Genomic DNA, 16,422 nt, shown 5'->3' with positions numbered 1-16,422 from the left:
AAAAAAAAAAATACCTTCCAGGTACAGACATACTATTTATGGTACAATATGTACAAATATAGCAGAATAATTCAATTTATTGCTAGAACTTTATTTGGTTGTTACAAAATCTGTAAGGGTATATATATTAAAAAAGGGGGGAGTCCGGAAGGAGCCAGAAGAACAAGAGTTGCCTTCAAGTTACCTAAAGTGCCAGGGTAATGCTGAACTGTATTTTTAACCTTTCCAAGAAGGTGACAGCATAGATGAGCAAGGCAAACGTTAAGGCAAAAAATTTAAAGTGGGAGAAACATGAGTTAAGAAGACATGTGCACAGGAAAACTTTACTTGCCTTCACTGAGTTTTAGTATGTCCAGAAAAAAATAAAGCCAACACTAAGCTGACTGCCATATAAAGGAAACAAAACACAAAACCAAAACAAACCAAAAAACCCAACCGTCTTTAAAGGTTTAAGGATCCTAGACTGCATCTATAGCTTGGATAGAATTAAGCAGAAAGCTCTGTACTAAGAAGCCGCCAGCATAACAGCTTCCCCAGGTTTCCCTGACTGGCCACAGCAGAAGGTTCTGTAAGGTCTGCTGCTTGTGCTGCCCAGAGACTCCTAAGAACAGCACGGAAAGCGTTCTCAGCATGTTGGTGATGTGCTGATTCCCTTCTAGGCCGAACCTTTCATGACTTGCTCACAAGGTCTGTAGAGGGGGAAGCACTGCACTTGCCGTTTAGATCTGGGAAAACTGCCACCATCATCAGAAGGCTCCTGCTCCAAGCCTGCCTGCTCACTGTGGCATCCTCTGGACAGAAAACCTACAGCTACATCTCTGAGTGGACAACTGTGAGAAAAGAATATGATTTCATGTTTCATTCGAACATATTTTGGTTTTAGGCGTCTGCCAAGAAACAGACCAAGTTCTTAGATATCCCAGCAGTAAAATCTCAAGGTGTTTTCTGAGTCAAAACTCAAGAGTTTTCTCTAATGCTCTGAGCAGCTAGTTTGACATAATGACGAAGGCCATGAGCCTTCCCATTCCAGACTAGAGTTGGTGCTGAAGGCAAGCAGTCACAACATTAAGGGAGTCTGAAGTGGATGGGGTAGAGAAAACAATCTAATTTTCTTGAGAGGAAAACATAAGTCCCCACTGAATAACTTTTATACTCACAAACCTTGAAAGATAATTAAAAATAAGGACTTCTCTGGTTCTTAGGTTAGGAATAGGAGCAATGACCCAGAATATGACTTTCCTGAGCTTGGAACCGGTACCCTCTGTACAGCATTCATACCTGAACTGATGCCCCAGCTTCCAGGCCAAACAAACCCTATGGTTGCACAAAGTCTTTGAGGGTTGCCTTAAGGAGATGTGAAGAGTTTCAGCCACCAGCCAGAACGAACTGTCAGTCACTCTTAACAAGTCATTTGTTCATCCTATTCAAAGCCATTCATCTGTCTTTCTACACAATATACACAATCTTTCATTTTATATATTTACAAACAGAAAAGACTCATCTTTCAAAGAAAAGACATTCTGAAGCTCTATAAAGTGCAGCTAATTTAAGGCAAATTCATATGAAATATAAACAGTGACTTCTTATCTCTATATACACACTTTCTAGCTTTAAAAGGTAAATTCTCCCCCCTTTAAAAACAGGAAAGAGAAAAGAGGGCTTTATTATTTTTCTCCTGGCAACTTTAAGTTACAAGATCTCACTGGCTTCAGGAAATCATAAATTTCCAAACATCATATAAGTCATTTTTTAAAAAAATAATTTTTTTACATAGCATTTTCAAACCAGTTAAAAGGTGGCAATGTGTTTGCTACAGTATTATGAAGGGCTGAAGGGCTGATGGGTTAGTCAAGAGGTTTGTTTTGTTTTGTTTTTTAAGGTAAATATTAGTTCAGGGTACACATCCACTTCAAAGTATGCCTGATGAGACTAGATACCTAAAGCTACTTTTAGCTCCAGGAAGGAGTATCTTCCATCTCCATTGGAATCAAATGCTCTCAAGCTCTCTGGTCTTGGCATGGCAGAACCTAGGGAATTCCAGACCTCCTGGTAGGTCAGTGTTCCATCCACATCTTGACCAGTCTTGCGGAATAAATCCTGAAGATCTGTTAAACATGAATTACAAAACAGTCATGTAAGTATGTTTATGCATAATGTTAAAGTAGCTTCAACTGACTTCAAAGCATTAAAAAAAAAAAGGCTACATTGCCAAGTGTGGTGTTGAAGGCCTTTAATCTCAGCATTTGGGAGTGGGTGGGTAGAGGCAGGCAGATCTCTGTAGATTTGAGAGTAGCCTCATCTACACAGTTAAGTTTCAGACTAGCCAGGCTACCTGGTGAGGTTTTACCTCAAACCGTTCCCTTGCAAAACAAAACAACTCTCCCAACTTTGCTTCTTGGGGGCTAAAGAGACAGCTTGGTGGTTAGAGTACCTGCTGTTCTTCCAGAGAATGTGGGTTTGGTTTTCAGCCACGTGTACTTCAGGTCCAGGGGATCAGATGTCCTCTTTCAGCCTCTAAGAGCATCCCTCCCACAACACACACCGCATAGTCAGTCTCCTTTCTTTTCAGATGGCTCAGTGGTTAAAGTGCTTGCCATCATGCAAGAGCGAGGACCAGACTTCAGATCCCCAGAATACATGCAAATGCCAGGTTGTAATTCCAGCCTCAGACAGCGGTGACAGGATCCCCACAGCAAGCCGGCTGTTGAGACTAACACTAGCAGTGAGCTCTGGGTTTGATCAAAAGACTGCCTCAATGAGGTAGGACTAGCAATAGGCATGATTCTTAACATCAATGTGGGACCTCCAAAAAAATCCACACATATACATGTGTACAAGTCCACACATGTAAACATGCATATGCACAATACCCACACCCACACATGCAAAATATACATAGACACATATACCACACCCACACGAACATGAAAAAAAGGAAAAAAAAATCAGAAAAACGAATTTTGATCCTTTAAGAAGGAGAGGAATACTATACTGCATAGCTTCTTAAACTGTGAGATGCAAATCCCTATGGGAGTTGTGTACCTGAATATGGGGGTCATGAAAAGTTTGGCAATAGTAAAATATTTCTTAACATTTAGTGACCAAAAGTTAGATAGGAATAATATGCTTAACAAGTCTGAGGTGCTTCTGGGAGTTTTAGCCTGTGTTGTAGCTTAGAACTGTCTGATACACAAATGTGCATATGCCCTCATGCCACATGCTACTAAATTTTGCTGCCTGAAGCACTTTGCTTTGGATTCAAGACTACTGTATGCTGTGAAGTGCAGTGTTTTTTATTTTTATTGTATATACCAAGTTTTCTCTTCTTACAGAAACATAATGGTTTGTAGAAAACAAAGATGTTTAATATTGTCATTGTTCTTTAGCATATATCAAATCAGTGCATCTTTTGATTGTACTGTGTTAGAATGTTTGATTTTTAAAATTGCTATTTGAGTTGCTGACTTTAGTTTCCAATTTCTAAAATGGTCCTAAAGATACTTTTGTTATTTTGTACTGCTTATTTATGTGAGGTGTCATTCTTGATCCTGACAGTTATAAAATACAATGATCAACCAACTTTGAAAACCACTGAAGTGAATCAAATATGGTTGGCTACAAATTTTTATAGTACCTAGTATGGTGCTCTTTCTACTATGTAACATTGTCTTTCTAGATCTAGATAGAAATTAAGTAGCTCAAGAATCAGGGACTTGGGAGGGAGAAAATCACAGAAGGAGGGAGGAGGGTAAAATAAGTAAGGATGTTTGAAAAAGCCATAGGAATCATATTATTGACTATTTATCTAAAAAAAACCCTACCTATAATATACATAAGTTTATGTGTAATTATACATCTATAGTTTAAATGAAATTTCCTCAACTGGCCTGACAATGCTACCTCCGAGAGCCAAAGATCACTCAAGAAAAAAAAAACCTCAACATAAGAAGACCTCTTTTTGTTGTTGGTTAGGTTTGTTCAAGAGACTCCCCAAAACATATAGGCTATTGTCGTTGTCACTGGTTGCCCCAGAGGTGGAAGTTAAGTCCCTACTGCTGAAGACACCGTGCACTTCAGACACTGAAGCCAGAGGCCCCTGAGTTGGAACAGACCGGAAAGCCTCTGCCCTAAGGACTAACTCCCAAAGGAGGAAAGCAAGCAAGAGTGCTATCCAGATATGGTGCCTATGAAACACAATTCTGACCAGCATGGCATGACACCCTAAGGGTGCAGTAGTGGCATGCCTACATTGGCAGGATCCACCAGCTCTCTCATTGGACTTAAGACCTGCTAAAGTTAAGGGGGAAACTGTGTCGAGTACTGGAAACTTAGCCAACTCACCCAGGCCTAGTGAAGTCATGGATCTTGGAGGAGAGCCTACAATCAGTATCAATGTTAGTGACATTCTCAATATTTGTCCTTATATGCACAGAAAAGTGCAACAGAAAACCGCAACAAATCAAAATGCAGAGATGTGGGGCCCAGTCCCAATGGGTACATTTACAAAACAACTCCTACACCTAAGGCACAGGGAACATTGCAGAAGACAGAGTGGAAGGATTGTAAGAGCCAGATGATCAGGGAGTTTGTCCTGAGATTTTGTCTCTTACGAATGTCAGAAATACACCCATAAAGTCTCATCAACACGACTGCTTAAATATCAATAGAACAAGGACAAGAGCAACAGACATGCCAAAGTGGACGGGGTAAACCCCATGAGGCTTTAAACACACACACACACACACACACACACACACACACACACACACACAAAACTATAAGCAACTAAGAGAGGCTGAAAGTAGAAATTGTTTCTCCAGGACAGAGCACACCAATTGGTTACCAAATGGTCAGCCCTGAAAACATACATATGTGTGACATTATACAGGTGAAATTGTTGATATAAAAATTAATGAAAAAAGAATCCATGGAGTTGAAAGAGAGAAAGGAGACGTATATGGGAGGGTTTGGAGGGAAGAAAGGGTGAATGTAGTTAGAGTATAATCTCAAAAATAAAAGAAGTAAAAGCGAGAGTCAAGACTACAGAGTACTTTATGGTCACTAGGATGCCCACCACCAGGAAGCACTGGTGAAGACGTGGGGGAAAATGGATTGAATCCTCACATGGGGTAATGAGAATGCAAACGGGTACACACATGCTGAACAATGGTTTGCTATTTCAGGAATTGTATGATCTAGCAATTTTATTCCTAGGCACTGAGTCAAGAGAAAAACACATTTCTATAAAAAAAATCTATGCACTCACGTTCACAGCAGCATTATTAATTGCACAAAAGTGGAAACAACCCAAATAAGCATCAACTGATGGATCGATGAACCAAATGTGAATATACCATAGAAAGGTATTGCTTCATGCCACAATATGAAAAAAGCACTGATAAAAGAAGCATTTACAAAGCCATAGACTGCATGATTCCATTTAGAAAATGAAACATCCTAGATACATAGGCTCATAGAGACAGTGGTTGTCAGGAATCAGAATGAAGGGTAACTGGAGAGCTAAATTTCTCCCCTATTTATTTACTGTATGCATGTGTGGGTGTGTACGTGGGTACACAGCAAGGTGCATGTGGCGATCACAGGGCAACTTGTGGGAGTGGGCTTTCTTCTTCTAGCACGTGGGTCCTACTCAGGATGTCAGGCTTGATTGCAAGCACTTGAGGCGTTTGGCCAGCCTCAGGAGGAACTGTTTCACCATTCTGGGTGATGAAAATGCTATGGAATTAGGCAGTGGTGATGGTTGCGTAGCCTTGAGAATATACTAAGTAAGGCCCACACAATTATACAGTTTAAAAGAGTGACATGAAATGAATTATATCTCAATTAAAAAGAACCCTCAAAAAATTACTGTCTCTATGTATTTATTTTTTGATTTTTAATACTATCAGTTAATCTGCATTAAAAGAATAGCTAAGATACTATTTCAGCCAATGGGATTAGAAAGTTTCCAACAAAAGCCTTTAACATTTAAAAATTATTTGAGCCAGGGGTGGTGGTGTATGCCTGGAATCCAGAGTTTAAGACCAGCCTGAGGTATACAGAGTATTGAGGTCAAACTAGCTAAATGAGGTTGTCTCAAACCAACCAACCAACCAACCACCAAAAAACCTTTAAACAAACAGAAACCAACCAACAAACCAAAAATCCAAAAGGGATTTTAAAGAGATGACCCAGCAGTCAGGGGTCTGTGCTACCCTCCCAGAGGGCAGAATTTAGTTGCCAGCGTCTTTGTCAGGTGGCTCACAAATGAGCAGCCCCAGCTCCAGGAGAGCCAATGCCTCCTTTTAGAGTACACATACAATTAAGTAAATAATGAAAAAAATTAGAAGAAATAAAAAACAAAAAGGACTTGACTGACTTCTTATGTTCACTGAAAAGATTTATAATAAGAAAGTAGCTAGGCTATGCTTCTTCAAACGCCTTCCTGATTATTTTTCATCATTTATTCAAGGTCATGCTTTGACGCCACAGGCCTCTTGTCATTTGGCACTTGGGAAGAATGGATGTGCTGAAGGGAGGGAAAACAGTTTCTGTGTAAGATCCACTCCATTGAGGAATTCTTGTAAACTTCTGATAGGCCCTCCTCACTCCTGAGCCGGGCCTGGCAGTGTAGCTGGTGAGCCAGAAAAGCAGATGGGTTACTTACTCCCAACACCAAATGGCTGGATGGAAAGTCTTTTTAGTAGAGAGCAAATACAATGACTTTCCCTTCTTTCCAGAAAACAAAAGAAAACCAGCACAGGCATCGGGAAAAGTAGTGGTATTTAAGCATTCGTTGCAGCAAGAATAAGAAATTCACTCATTCAGTTACACATTCATGTCTACCAGGCTCTGTACTGCAGGTTAGGGAGTGAACAGGACAGACTTTACTCACAGAAGATAAACTATGCTTCTTCAACAGAGTAGCAGATATTAAACAGGAGCAAAAAGAAACAACAACAGAAAACCAACCAACCAAAACAAAAAAACATGTCATGATATACAGGAAGCACCTATTCTGACATCTGAACCAAAGTGAAGAACCAGTGGATGATATGTGGTCAGAACTGGGTGACTTTCCAGATTGCAACAGAAATACCAGCACCTCAGTATCACACTAAACAGTAGAAGACGTTACTGGGAACAAGGCAAACATTCTATGACATACAGCCTTTCTGTCAATATTCTGCTCATTGTCAGGATCCCAGAGGGCCCCGAATACAGTCAACTCTGATTTATTTTGCTAATCTAATGGAATTGTGTTTGCTTTTTCTGTGCTCTGCATTAGATAACATATCCTGGTGGAAAGAAAGGAACTTTTTTTTTTTTTTTGAGACATGATCTCACTATATATAGAACAGGCTGTCCTCAATTTCTTCATTTATTTTTATGTCTCAGCTGGGATTAGCACATGCCTCTGTGTCTGGCTGAGACTGTATCTTATCGTGTATTCCATTCTTTGACATGAATGACTGAAGACCCTATGTGACACTGACAGACAGTATGGAAGCTTTGGAGTCAGTCTCAGCTTGAATTCTGTCTCAACCACTTATCTGCTGTTCAGACTTAGGTAGCTTTCCGTAGCTACAACAGTGTTAGTTATAAAGTGTGTGTGTGTGTGTGTGTGTGTGTGTTCCTGTGTGTTTACAGGTACAACCTCAGCTGTTACTCCTCAGGTATTTGTCCACCTTTTAAAATTGATTATTATGTGTGTGTATGTGTGGGTGTGGGTCACATGTCACATGTGAAGGTCCGAGGACAACCTCACAGAGACAGCACTTTCATCGTTATGTTGGCTCTGGAGACTGGACTTGGGTCATCAGGCTGTAAGTGCCACTATGTACTGCGCCCTCTCTCTGGCTCCTAGTCATCTTTTTGTTTTTGAGAAAGTGTTTCTCACTAGCTCAGAACTCAAGTGGGTTAGTTAGGCTGGCTGGACACTGAACCCACCTGTCCCCATATTCCCAGTGTTGGAATTAAAAGAGTGTGTACCACCACACCTGGCTTTCTTTTTCTTTCTTTCTTTTTTTTTAAACATGGGCTCTGGGGACTGAACTCAAGTCCTTTCCACCTGAGCCATCTCTCCAGTTTATTAGATATACTTTTATTTTTACATCAACACTGAACATTTCCACCATTAACATTACCTTTGATGCTAGAAATCCCCGGTAGGGAGACGGGTTTTAGTTGAGTCTTAATTTGGTCGCCAAGAAGCTGTGAAGATTTTGGCAATGCTGACAGATCTGATGTGAAGTTCTGTACTTGCTCTGTAGCAAACACATATATCTTTATTACAATCAACTTTAACACCAAATTAACTTACAATTGAAGGTCACCTTTTAGGACCATAGCATATATATTTAAGAGAAGCAGCTGAGAGCTAAAGTAACACAGTAACTATAAAGTTAAAGGTACGGACTGTGCCATGTTTGTGGACAAGTGAGGAGGAATCAGTATTACACTAAGGTCTGAAACAGAACCTCAGCACAGGTTGAGTAGCTCTGGTCTGAAAATCTGCAATGACCCCAAATCAAAAGCTTTGTATATGGACAGTATACATGTGAAACACTAATGGATTTTTGTATTTAGACTCGAATACCAACTCAAAGATATCCTGCAAATATTTTTAGATGCTAAGACTTGAGTTGTATAAGTCTTTGACTTCTTGGCAAATAGGCTATTAAGTGTGGTCTGGGGGCACGAGCCATCAGCCACGCTACCATAATAATGCTTTATCTTAAGAGCATGTAGCCAGTACGAGAAGACTTCAACATAGTTCTGGTTCTCCCAGGAGAGAATCTGAGGGAAGCGATTCCACATCTCCAAAGCTGAAGAATGCTTGAACCAGGGAGGTCAAAGCCAATACTGGCTAGTATCTTGTTAAATCCTCAGGTCCTAAATCAGTAGATGTTAATTAATGCATCTGATAATTCTGATTAAGTATGTCCTTACCTACAGCCAAGTGGCCTGCAAATTGAATAATTCTATCATTTGCATGTTAATGACGTTCAGGAGAACTAATATTTATTTTTAAGTAAATTTTATGCACTCACAATAAAGGAAGCATAACATTTAGGACTGGTTTAATATAAGCTGTGACAGGAACATTTTTGCCTATAATTGGATGCAGGCAGCATGGAGAAGTCTATTTCCAGCTAAACATTACCCGTTCTCCCCTTAATAGACTAGAGTACAAATCAAGTACAAAATGGGCTTTTGCTAAATGAAAGCGCCGTGCGCCAGCCTCATCTCGGTGCGCTCAGGCATCACTCGGTTCCATCAGTGCTAGCGGACACCATCCCTGTTCCCTGTGTGGGCGGCAGCCTGCCCAAGCCTGCGTGAAAATATTCAGAAGCCAGCTAGCCTCTTACCTTCCTCTGCGGGCTCCGGAGGCCTGTTGCGTTCAGGTTTGTTTGTGAGAGCACTGATCAGCTGCAGTTTCTCTCGCAACTTAGATACCTGAGAATTTGAATTATCTTCTTTCTACCCAAAAAACAAAGATCAGATAAGGTTTAAGGTAGGAATAATACCTCACTGGATCTTTCGCTGTATTCCCAGAACACATTTTGCACGTAGGGTTTGACCCTTACCTGGTCCCCTCTAAAGTCAATGAAGGGATGGACAAATAGGGCTGTCTTTGGGGCCCAATGCTGCTGAGTGTACAGCTGGATTTAAAGCTAGACCATTAAGGGAACATTACCTTCTCCATGATCTGTTTCACTGTGAACAGTCCGCTGATAGAGGAAGGCATGCATGCGTCAGCAGTCAAGAAAATGTGCCCTTACTCAGAAGCCTGTGTAGCCCGGCTTCCTAAATGATGGGGAACACTTTTCTAGAGCTATTTTACACTAACTAAAAAAATTGCCTTGGATATCTCTAAGTCTTTTGTTTGGTTGGTTGGGTTTTGTTTTGTTTTGATTTTTGAGAAATGGTTTCTTCGTGTAGTGCTGGCTGTCCTGGAACTCTCTTTGTAGACCAGTCTGGCCTTGAACTCACAGAGAGCCCACTGTCTCTGCCTCCTGAGTGCTCGGATTAAAGATGTGTGCCACCATGCCTGGTCTATCTCCTATCACCTTGTGACCCATGCCATATGAAGAAAAACTTAAAAAACAAAACCAAACCCAGCAGAAATCAAACTACAAGTATTCTCCCGATTCACACAATGTCCCTACTGTAATGATTCAGTGGCTGTCAGAGACATAAAGTACGAGTTGTAATATATCTAATTCAGATTTATTATAAAGAGAGAAGCCTGGTTTTCCTGTGGTTAGCATCTGTTTACTATATGAAAAGGCCTGGTTCTAGGTTTAGGAGAACCAGTGCATCTCATTTCTCACTCAGTGAACATACATGTCCCCTTTCTATCTTTACTTCTGTCCTAATAGTTACTGTACAGCGGCTACTTGGTTTATTTAGGGAGATCCAATATGGACATCTGAACGAGACTAGACACTGTATGCTTACTGCCAGGAGAAATAATCTGGGTGGGATGCTTTGATGAGGCAACATAAAGAGACTGATCAACTGGCACGGCAATTATAAAGCACAAAGTAAAGCCAGGAGAGTTAGGTGGAACTGTGGTACTGCCTTCTGATCTAACTATGCTATGGAATTAGGCAGTGGTGATGGCTGCGTAGCCTTGAGAATACACTAAGTAAGACCCACACAATTATACAGTTTAAAAGGGTGACATGAAATATGAATTATATCTCAATTAAAAAGAACCTTCAAAAAAAGACTCTGTCTCTATGTATTTAAAAAATGCAGGAGAGCTGAGGTTTAAAAATGTGCAGAAGCAGTTTAAACATTCGGTAAAAGCCCAGCTTATAATGCATCAAAATCTTAAATATACATGACTTTATCCAGACAAGACAAATTTGCTAAGGATAAAAAAAGTAAAGATAGAAATCTCTAGGTTAAAAACTTCTATAATATGGTTTCAGCTAAGCCCATCACCTATGACCTTCCTATCCTCTAAACTCATACAGCGATGCACACTATGAGCCTCTCAGATGACACTGCAGCCACTGTCACAATCTTCCTGGCTTTCCCTTTATCTCAGCAGGCCTTAAAAGGATGATGAAAGTGTAGAGTGCAATTTAAACGTGAAATGATTTTTAAGCTGGATACCATTTTTAGATTATCTATGCCTCTGTTCCCCTATCATTAGTTTAGACAACTGTACTAAGGAATGTTTGTCAACTTGACACAAAACTAGTGTTACCTATGAAGAGGGAATCTTAATTGAGGAATTGCCTCAATCAGACTTGCTTGTGGACATTTTCTTAATGGCTAATTGATGTAGGAGAGCCCAGCACTGAGGATGGTGACACACTTAGGCAGACTTGTGACTGTTCAGTTTTGTGAGCTGTGCCACAATACGGCTCATGTATGTGTCTCACTTAACTCTAGCCATCCCAACACAAGTAGATGCCTGATGTGACGGATATACATTCATTCACTAATACCTGACCTTAATAATTGCACTGTCTTAGAGTTTATCATAAGAGATCCTTTTAGAGGGGGCAGCCAGTTGCAGCATGGAGATGCTGATGTGTTTTTTTTTTTTTTGTTTGTTTGTTTTTTTTTTTTACTTTACAGAAGCTTCCTGTTAGTTTGTTAGTTACCTGTATGCTTTGGGCCTTTATGGTATCAGTTCTTTTGATCACCAAAGACTCTCTTTTCAGAGTGGCAGCCCTATTACCCATCTTAGAGGGCAAAGAAAACAGAAGAAAAGGTTAAGGAGAGACATTAAAACTTAAATGACATCAAATGTTTTTGTGTGTTTGTGTAGTATACGTGTGTGTGTGTGTGTGTGTGTGTGTGTGTGTAGGCAGATGCTGACAATCGTCAATCACTCTTCACCTTCTTTTTGAGACAGTCTCTCTCCCTGTGCCTGGAGCTTGCCATTTTGGTTAGGCTGGCTGGTCAGTGAGCTCCAGGAATCAAACTCTTTCTACTCAATCCAAGAACTAATGGGTTTCGGATTCATGCCACTGTGCCTGGTTGATATGTGGACGCTGGGGACCTGAACTTGGGTCTTTCTGCTTGTGTGGCAGCCACTTTACCAACTGGGTCATCTCTCTAGCCCTGACACATACTACTTCTTAAACAAATTGCTCAAATTTATTTAAAGGATCTGAACCACTTTAAACACAAATGGCAAAGGTGTGGGAGAACAGAAGAGAATGGGGAATGGCACAAGGAAACAAAGCAGAAACAAAGGCTTCTAAATGTTTTATTCACAAACTTTAAAACTTGAGTATAAAAGGTGACATAATGTCTACCCAGATACAGGCTTGGTCTGATGCTGTTGGAGGAAACAGCAGGAAAGATGGATACTATTACTGATTTTCTTTGCTGGATGAAAATAAAAAGGGAGGGCAGAGACAGCAATGGGTATGGGGTGTTAAGTTTTCACAATAAGCCTTCAAAAACTTTCAATGCACACTATTCATCAAATCACCTAAAGTTCTCAGGCCCTACTTAGCTTAGCTGAGTTCAAAAGGGCTTCAAAAACAAGGGCTCCTTTAATCTTTACAGCTTTATAGTAAATTACACACTCTTGTAAAATAGGAGGACCAGGCAGAAGGGGACAGGTCTTTCAGCCCCACCCTTCAAAGCCATTTTCAGGCAGCTTGCCAAGGCTCACTGTGGCACAGCTAGCTCAAGTATTTCTTACTCTGTGCCATGTCTTGATTTTACATGTGGGTTAGTTCCAGCTTTGGCAGTTACTTGAATTTACAGTATAGTTTCTGTATTTGGTTTTCATCAAAAAAATGTATCCATGTCTTTGTTGTGTGAAACCTTTAAAAGTGAGACCTATCACTGTTAATGAAATGATCCCCATGAATCCCAGCATAATGTACAGATGAAACGTGATTAAAAACAGACTCTCTTCATGAGCTCATGAAAACCAGTAGCCCTCAGAGGCAGCAAGCTTCAGAGATTTAGTGGGTCACTCAGTTCTCTTACATATAAAACAACTTGTTGACCTTATAAGTTGAATTGCTCTGACTTCATTCTTTAAAAATGTTTTTTAGTAGCATATATTAATTATATATAATGATGGGTTTCATTATATTTTCATCCACGTTCATAATTTATCATACTCACCTGACCTCCCCCTCCCTATTAACCCTTCTATGTTTCTTCCATTCCTGCTAATCTCCTCCTTTCCAGCTAGTTCCCTTTCTCCTTTCCTATTTTTTTCTGTGTGACCTGACTGGTTGGGTTTGTTTATAGAAGCAACTTCAGCTGTTTAAGTGGTTTTCCTAACATTATATGCAAAAGGTTTTCCTCTAATATGCAGACAGAAGCTGGATGAATCTGAAAGCCAAGTTCAGGGTTAAAAAAATGGCAACAAGAATTTTTTTATCTGTTATTCTCACCACTTCTAACACCTTAAGAGAAAAGAAAATAGAGTGCAGGGAATCTTATGAAAGAAGGGGGAGACAGAAAGAAAAGACCTGGAGGGGACAGGAGTTCCACAAGGAGAACAACAGAACCAAAATATCTGGGCACAGGGGTCTTTTCTGAGACCGATACTCCAACCAAGGATCATGCATGGAGATAACCTAGAACCCCTGCACAGATATAGCCCATGACAGCTCAGTCTCCAAGTGGGTGTCCTAGTAAGGGGAACAGGGACTGTCTCTGACATGAACTCAATGGCTGGCTCTTTGATCAACTTCCCCTGAAAGGGGAGCAGCTTTAACAGGCCACAGAGGAAGACAATGCAGCCAGTTGTGATGAGACCTGATAGACTAGGGTCAGTGGAAGGGGAGGAGGACTTCCCCTATCAGTAGAGGAGAGGAGCATGGGAGGAGATGAGGGAGGGAGGGTAAGACAGGGAGGGAATGAAGGAGGGGGCTACAGCTGGGATACAAAGTGAATAAACTGTAATTAATTAAAAAAAATAAAGTACCTAGCAAAAAAAAAAAAGTCAAGATGAAGAGAGAGAGAGAGAGAGAGAGAGAGAGAAGAAGAAGAAGAAGAAGAAGAAGAAGAAAAGAGGAAAAAGAGACCTCCTTTGGAAATACATGTCCAACTTTCCCTACCTGATTGGCCACTGTAAGAGACTGGTTATTTCTGCCAACAATTTGTAGTGAGTTGATGTGTTTAAACTGACCCTTTGATACCACCCCTTTCCAACACACATTATAAATCCTATACTATTAATTTGAGACACCTGTTATATGGCTAAAAGCAGACATAAGTTAAGCACAAAACAAAGTTGCAGCCCCTTAAGTATGTCAGACTGCTGTTCACAAAGGGAGGGGAAGACCATCTCTGCAGACACACACACACCAACACAGAGCGTGTCACAGCAGACCTTAAAGGCTTACCGCGCTGGAGGTCAGGTTCGCCCTCTTCTCTGCCTTGCTCAGTGCTACCACATCACCTTCGATCAAGCTGAGCCTCTGTGTCAGGTGACTGAGTGTCTCACTCACTCCTTCGAGTTTAAGGTCATTCTGTCTCTGGTATCCCACTACAGTACTGTTGACCTCCTCTAAGAAATTGTGAAGGTACAGGATATCCTAGATTGGAAATAAAGCGAGTTGTAGGATCCACCTAAATACTGCAACTAGACAAGCAGGACAGGAGTAACACAACAGCCATTATTGTGTCAACTTACTGAGGTAAGGTACTTTTCCTGGCTGTGACAACATTGTTTACACCTACTTGTTCTTCCTACTCTAAATTGTTCCCTGTAGTTTGTCTTTTTTACTACTTTGTGGGTTCCTCTTTCTTCTACCCTTCTCCACCCGTTCAGTCCCCTAACACGAGATATGAGAGAAAAAAAGAATAGAGAGGAAAGAGGGCGACATTATTGTTAGACTACTTCCTGCTGATAAGGGGTGTTGAGGTCCTTGGGACAAGTTTGATCTTCCAGGTCAGGATATCTAATTTCTTCTTCTTCTCCCTGTTTCTTTGTGCACAACTCCTTAGCAAACTACAATCAACAGCAACCAACAACCCATATGTTGGAGCTCTAGCATTTCTACACCCTCTGAAAACTTTCCAGAATTCCAAATGTCACACAATTGCAGAAACTATCTGCAGCTGGCAAAATCATGCCTCTGCTAAAGCACGAGGCAAATCATAGCCAGCTGCTGCAAAGCAACCCCATATCTCCACACCTGGAAAATGAAAAAATATTCTTATAATATTTCTGTATTGTTTAAAGAAACCAAAATTCCCAAATTCCCACTACAGTTCCCAATATGCCTTCTCTTGGATTGTTTGGCTTCAGTTAGATAGGAGGGTGAAGAAGAGAACTCTCTGTGAGCTCCCACTCTAGTCCCTCAACGCAGTGAGTTTGGGAATTACTTTCCCAATGTTTACCTCATTTGCTGGCAGGAGAGCCTACTGGGTTATTAACTGAAGTCCCATTAACCTAATTGGTCAGAACAAAACTATCTCTTAGGAACAGTACCAATTACTGATTTGGCTTTTCTAACAAAAGCACAGCAAGTAGTGAATTATTTAGTACAAGATTCAATTATTTTTATTGACATCTTCAAGTACTGATTACTACTTTAAAAGGAATGATGACCCTTGGTTTTAAAGGGCATTAAACTCGGGATAGAAATTCTTAGAGAAGATTTTCTTTAATGAGATTCTGATCCCAATAGCCCTCTCCTTCTCCTCTCCTGCCTCTTGTCTTTAAACTTTGGAAAACACCAAGTTTCAAGGATATGTTTCTTAACATTCTTAAGAGTTTCCTGTGGCTCAAAAGAGCAATCACTCTGGATTTTGCATCCATCTTTCACTTGCCCAGATTGCTATTTGTCACAGAGCTTCAGGATAACCTGATAATTCTGTCTTTCAAGATGTGAAAAGGAATTTACTTCAGTGGTTGACATACAAAGGAGAAAGTAGAGTACCACAGAACATACAGGATTCCCAAGTACCAACATATATCCTTTTCTGCTTAGCTATTAAGGGTGAGGTATGAGGTACCTACTGGGGCATTATACATTAAGCCCACGTTCCTCAGACTGCCTCCACAGCCCACCATAGTCCCAGACAAAAAATACCTGTTTTGAAGTTTCACTGTGGGTTTTATTGTCAAGTTCTGATGTAGCTGAGATCTGGTTGCTTCCATTGCTTTCCTTTAAGAAATGTTAAAACACACACACCCATACACATGCAAAAAGAAAAAAAAGAAAAAAAACCTGTTAACACAACTAGAAGTTAGTATACAGGCAACAATTAACTATTGTAGAGGAATTTTAATTCAGAACATGGCTGACTTGGCAAGATATCACATCCAAAGCCTTCTAGGTCTGTGTGATCTGTCTGGAATACAGACATGCCTTTAATACCAGGAGACAGGGGCACACAAATCTGAGTTCTAGTTGGTGTTGTTCAGGTAGTTTGGTTGAGTCAGTGAGAGGCAGTGCAGACACAGGTGAC

At 40.6% G+C, this 16,422-nt stretch overlaps 1 protein-coding gene across 2 annotated transcripts in view; it reads right to left on the bottom strand.

Annotated features, from left to right (window-relative positions):
- Window positions 1–70: 70 nt before the first annotated feature.
- The window catches only part of Efcab14 (EF-hand calcium binding domain 14), a 36,703-nt gene continuing 20,351 nt past the window's right edge, over window positions 71–16,422 (bottom strand). The window contains exons 6-11 of one of the 2 annotated variants that reach the window (XM_055618431.1): window positions 16,044–16,118; window positions 14,349–14,540; window positions 11,628–11,708; window positions 9,372–9,483; window positions 8,148–8,267; window positions 71–2,105 (exon numbers count right to left, since the gene is read on the bottom strand). In XM_055618431.1, the coding sequence (XP_055474406.1) occupies window positions 1,930–2,105; window positions 8,148–8,267; window positions 9,372–9,483; window positions 11,628–11,708; window positions 14,349–14,540; window positions 16,044–16,118 (756 nt within the window). In that variant the 3' untranslated portion in view covers window positions 71–1,929. The remainder of the gene's footprint in view (window positions 2,106–8,147; window positions 8,268–9,371; window positions 9,484–11,627; window positions 11,709–14,348; window positions 14,541–16,043; window positions 16,119–16,422) is intronic. The other variant, XM_055618432.1, reaches the window with a different exon arrangement.

The sequence above is a fragment of the Psammomys obesus genome, unplaced genomic scaffold, assembly GCF_907164565.1.
Source record: "Psammomys obesus unplaced genomic scaffold, mPsaObe1.curated_primary_1811, whole genome shotgun sequence".
NCBI classification, from domain to species: Eukaryota; Metazoa; Chordata; class Mammalia; order Rodentia; family Muridae; genus Psammomys; species Psammomys obesus.
This window is presented reverse-complemented; position numbering and strand designations above follow the sequence as displayed.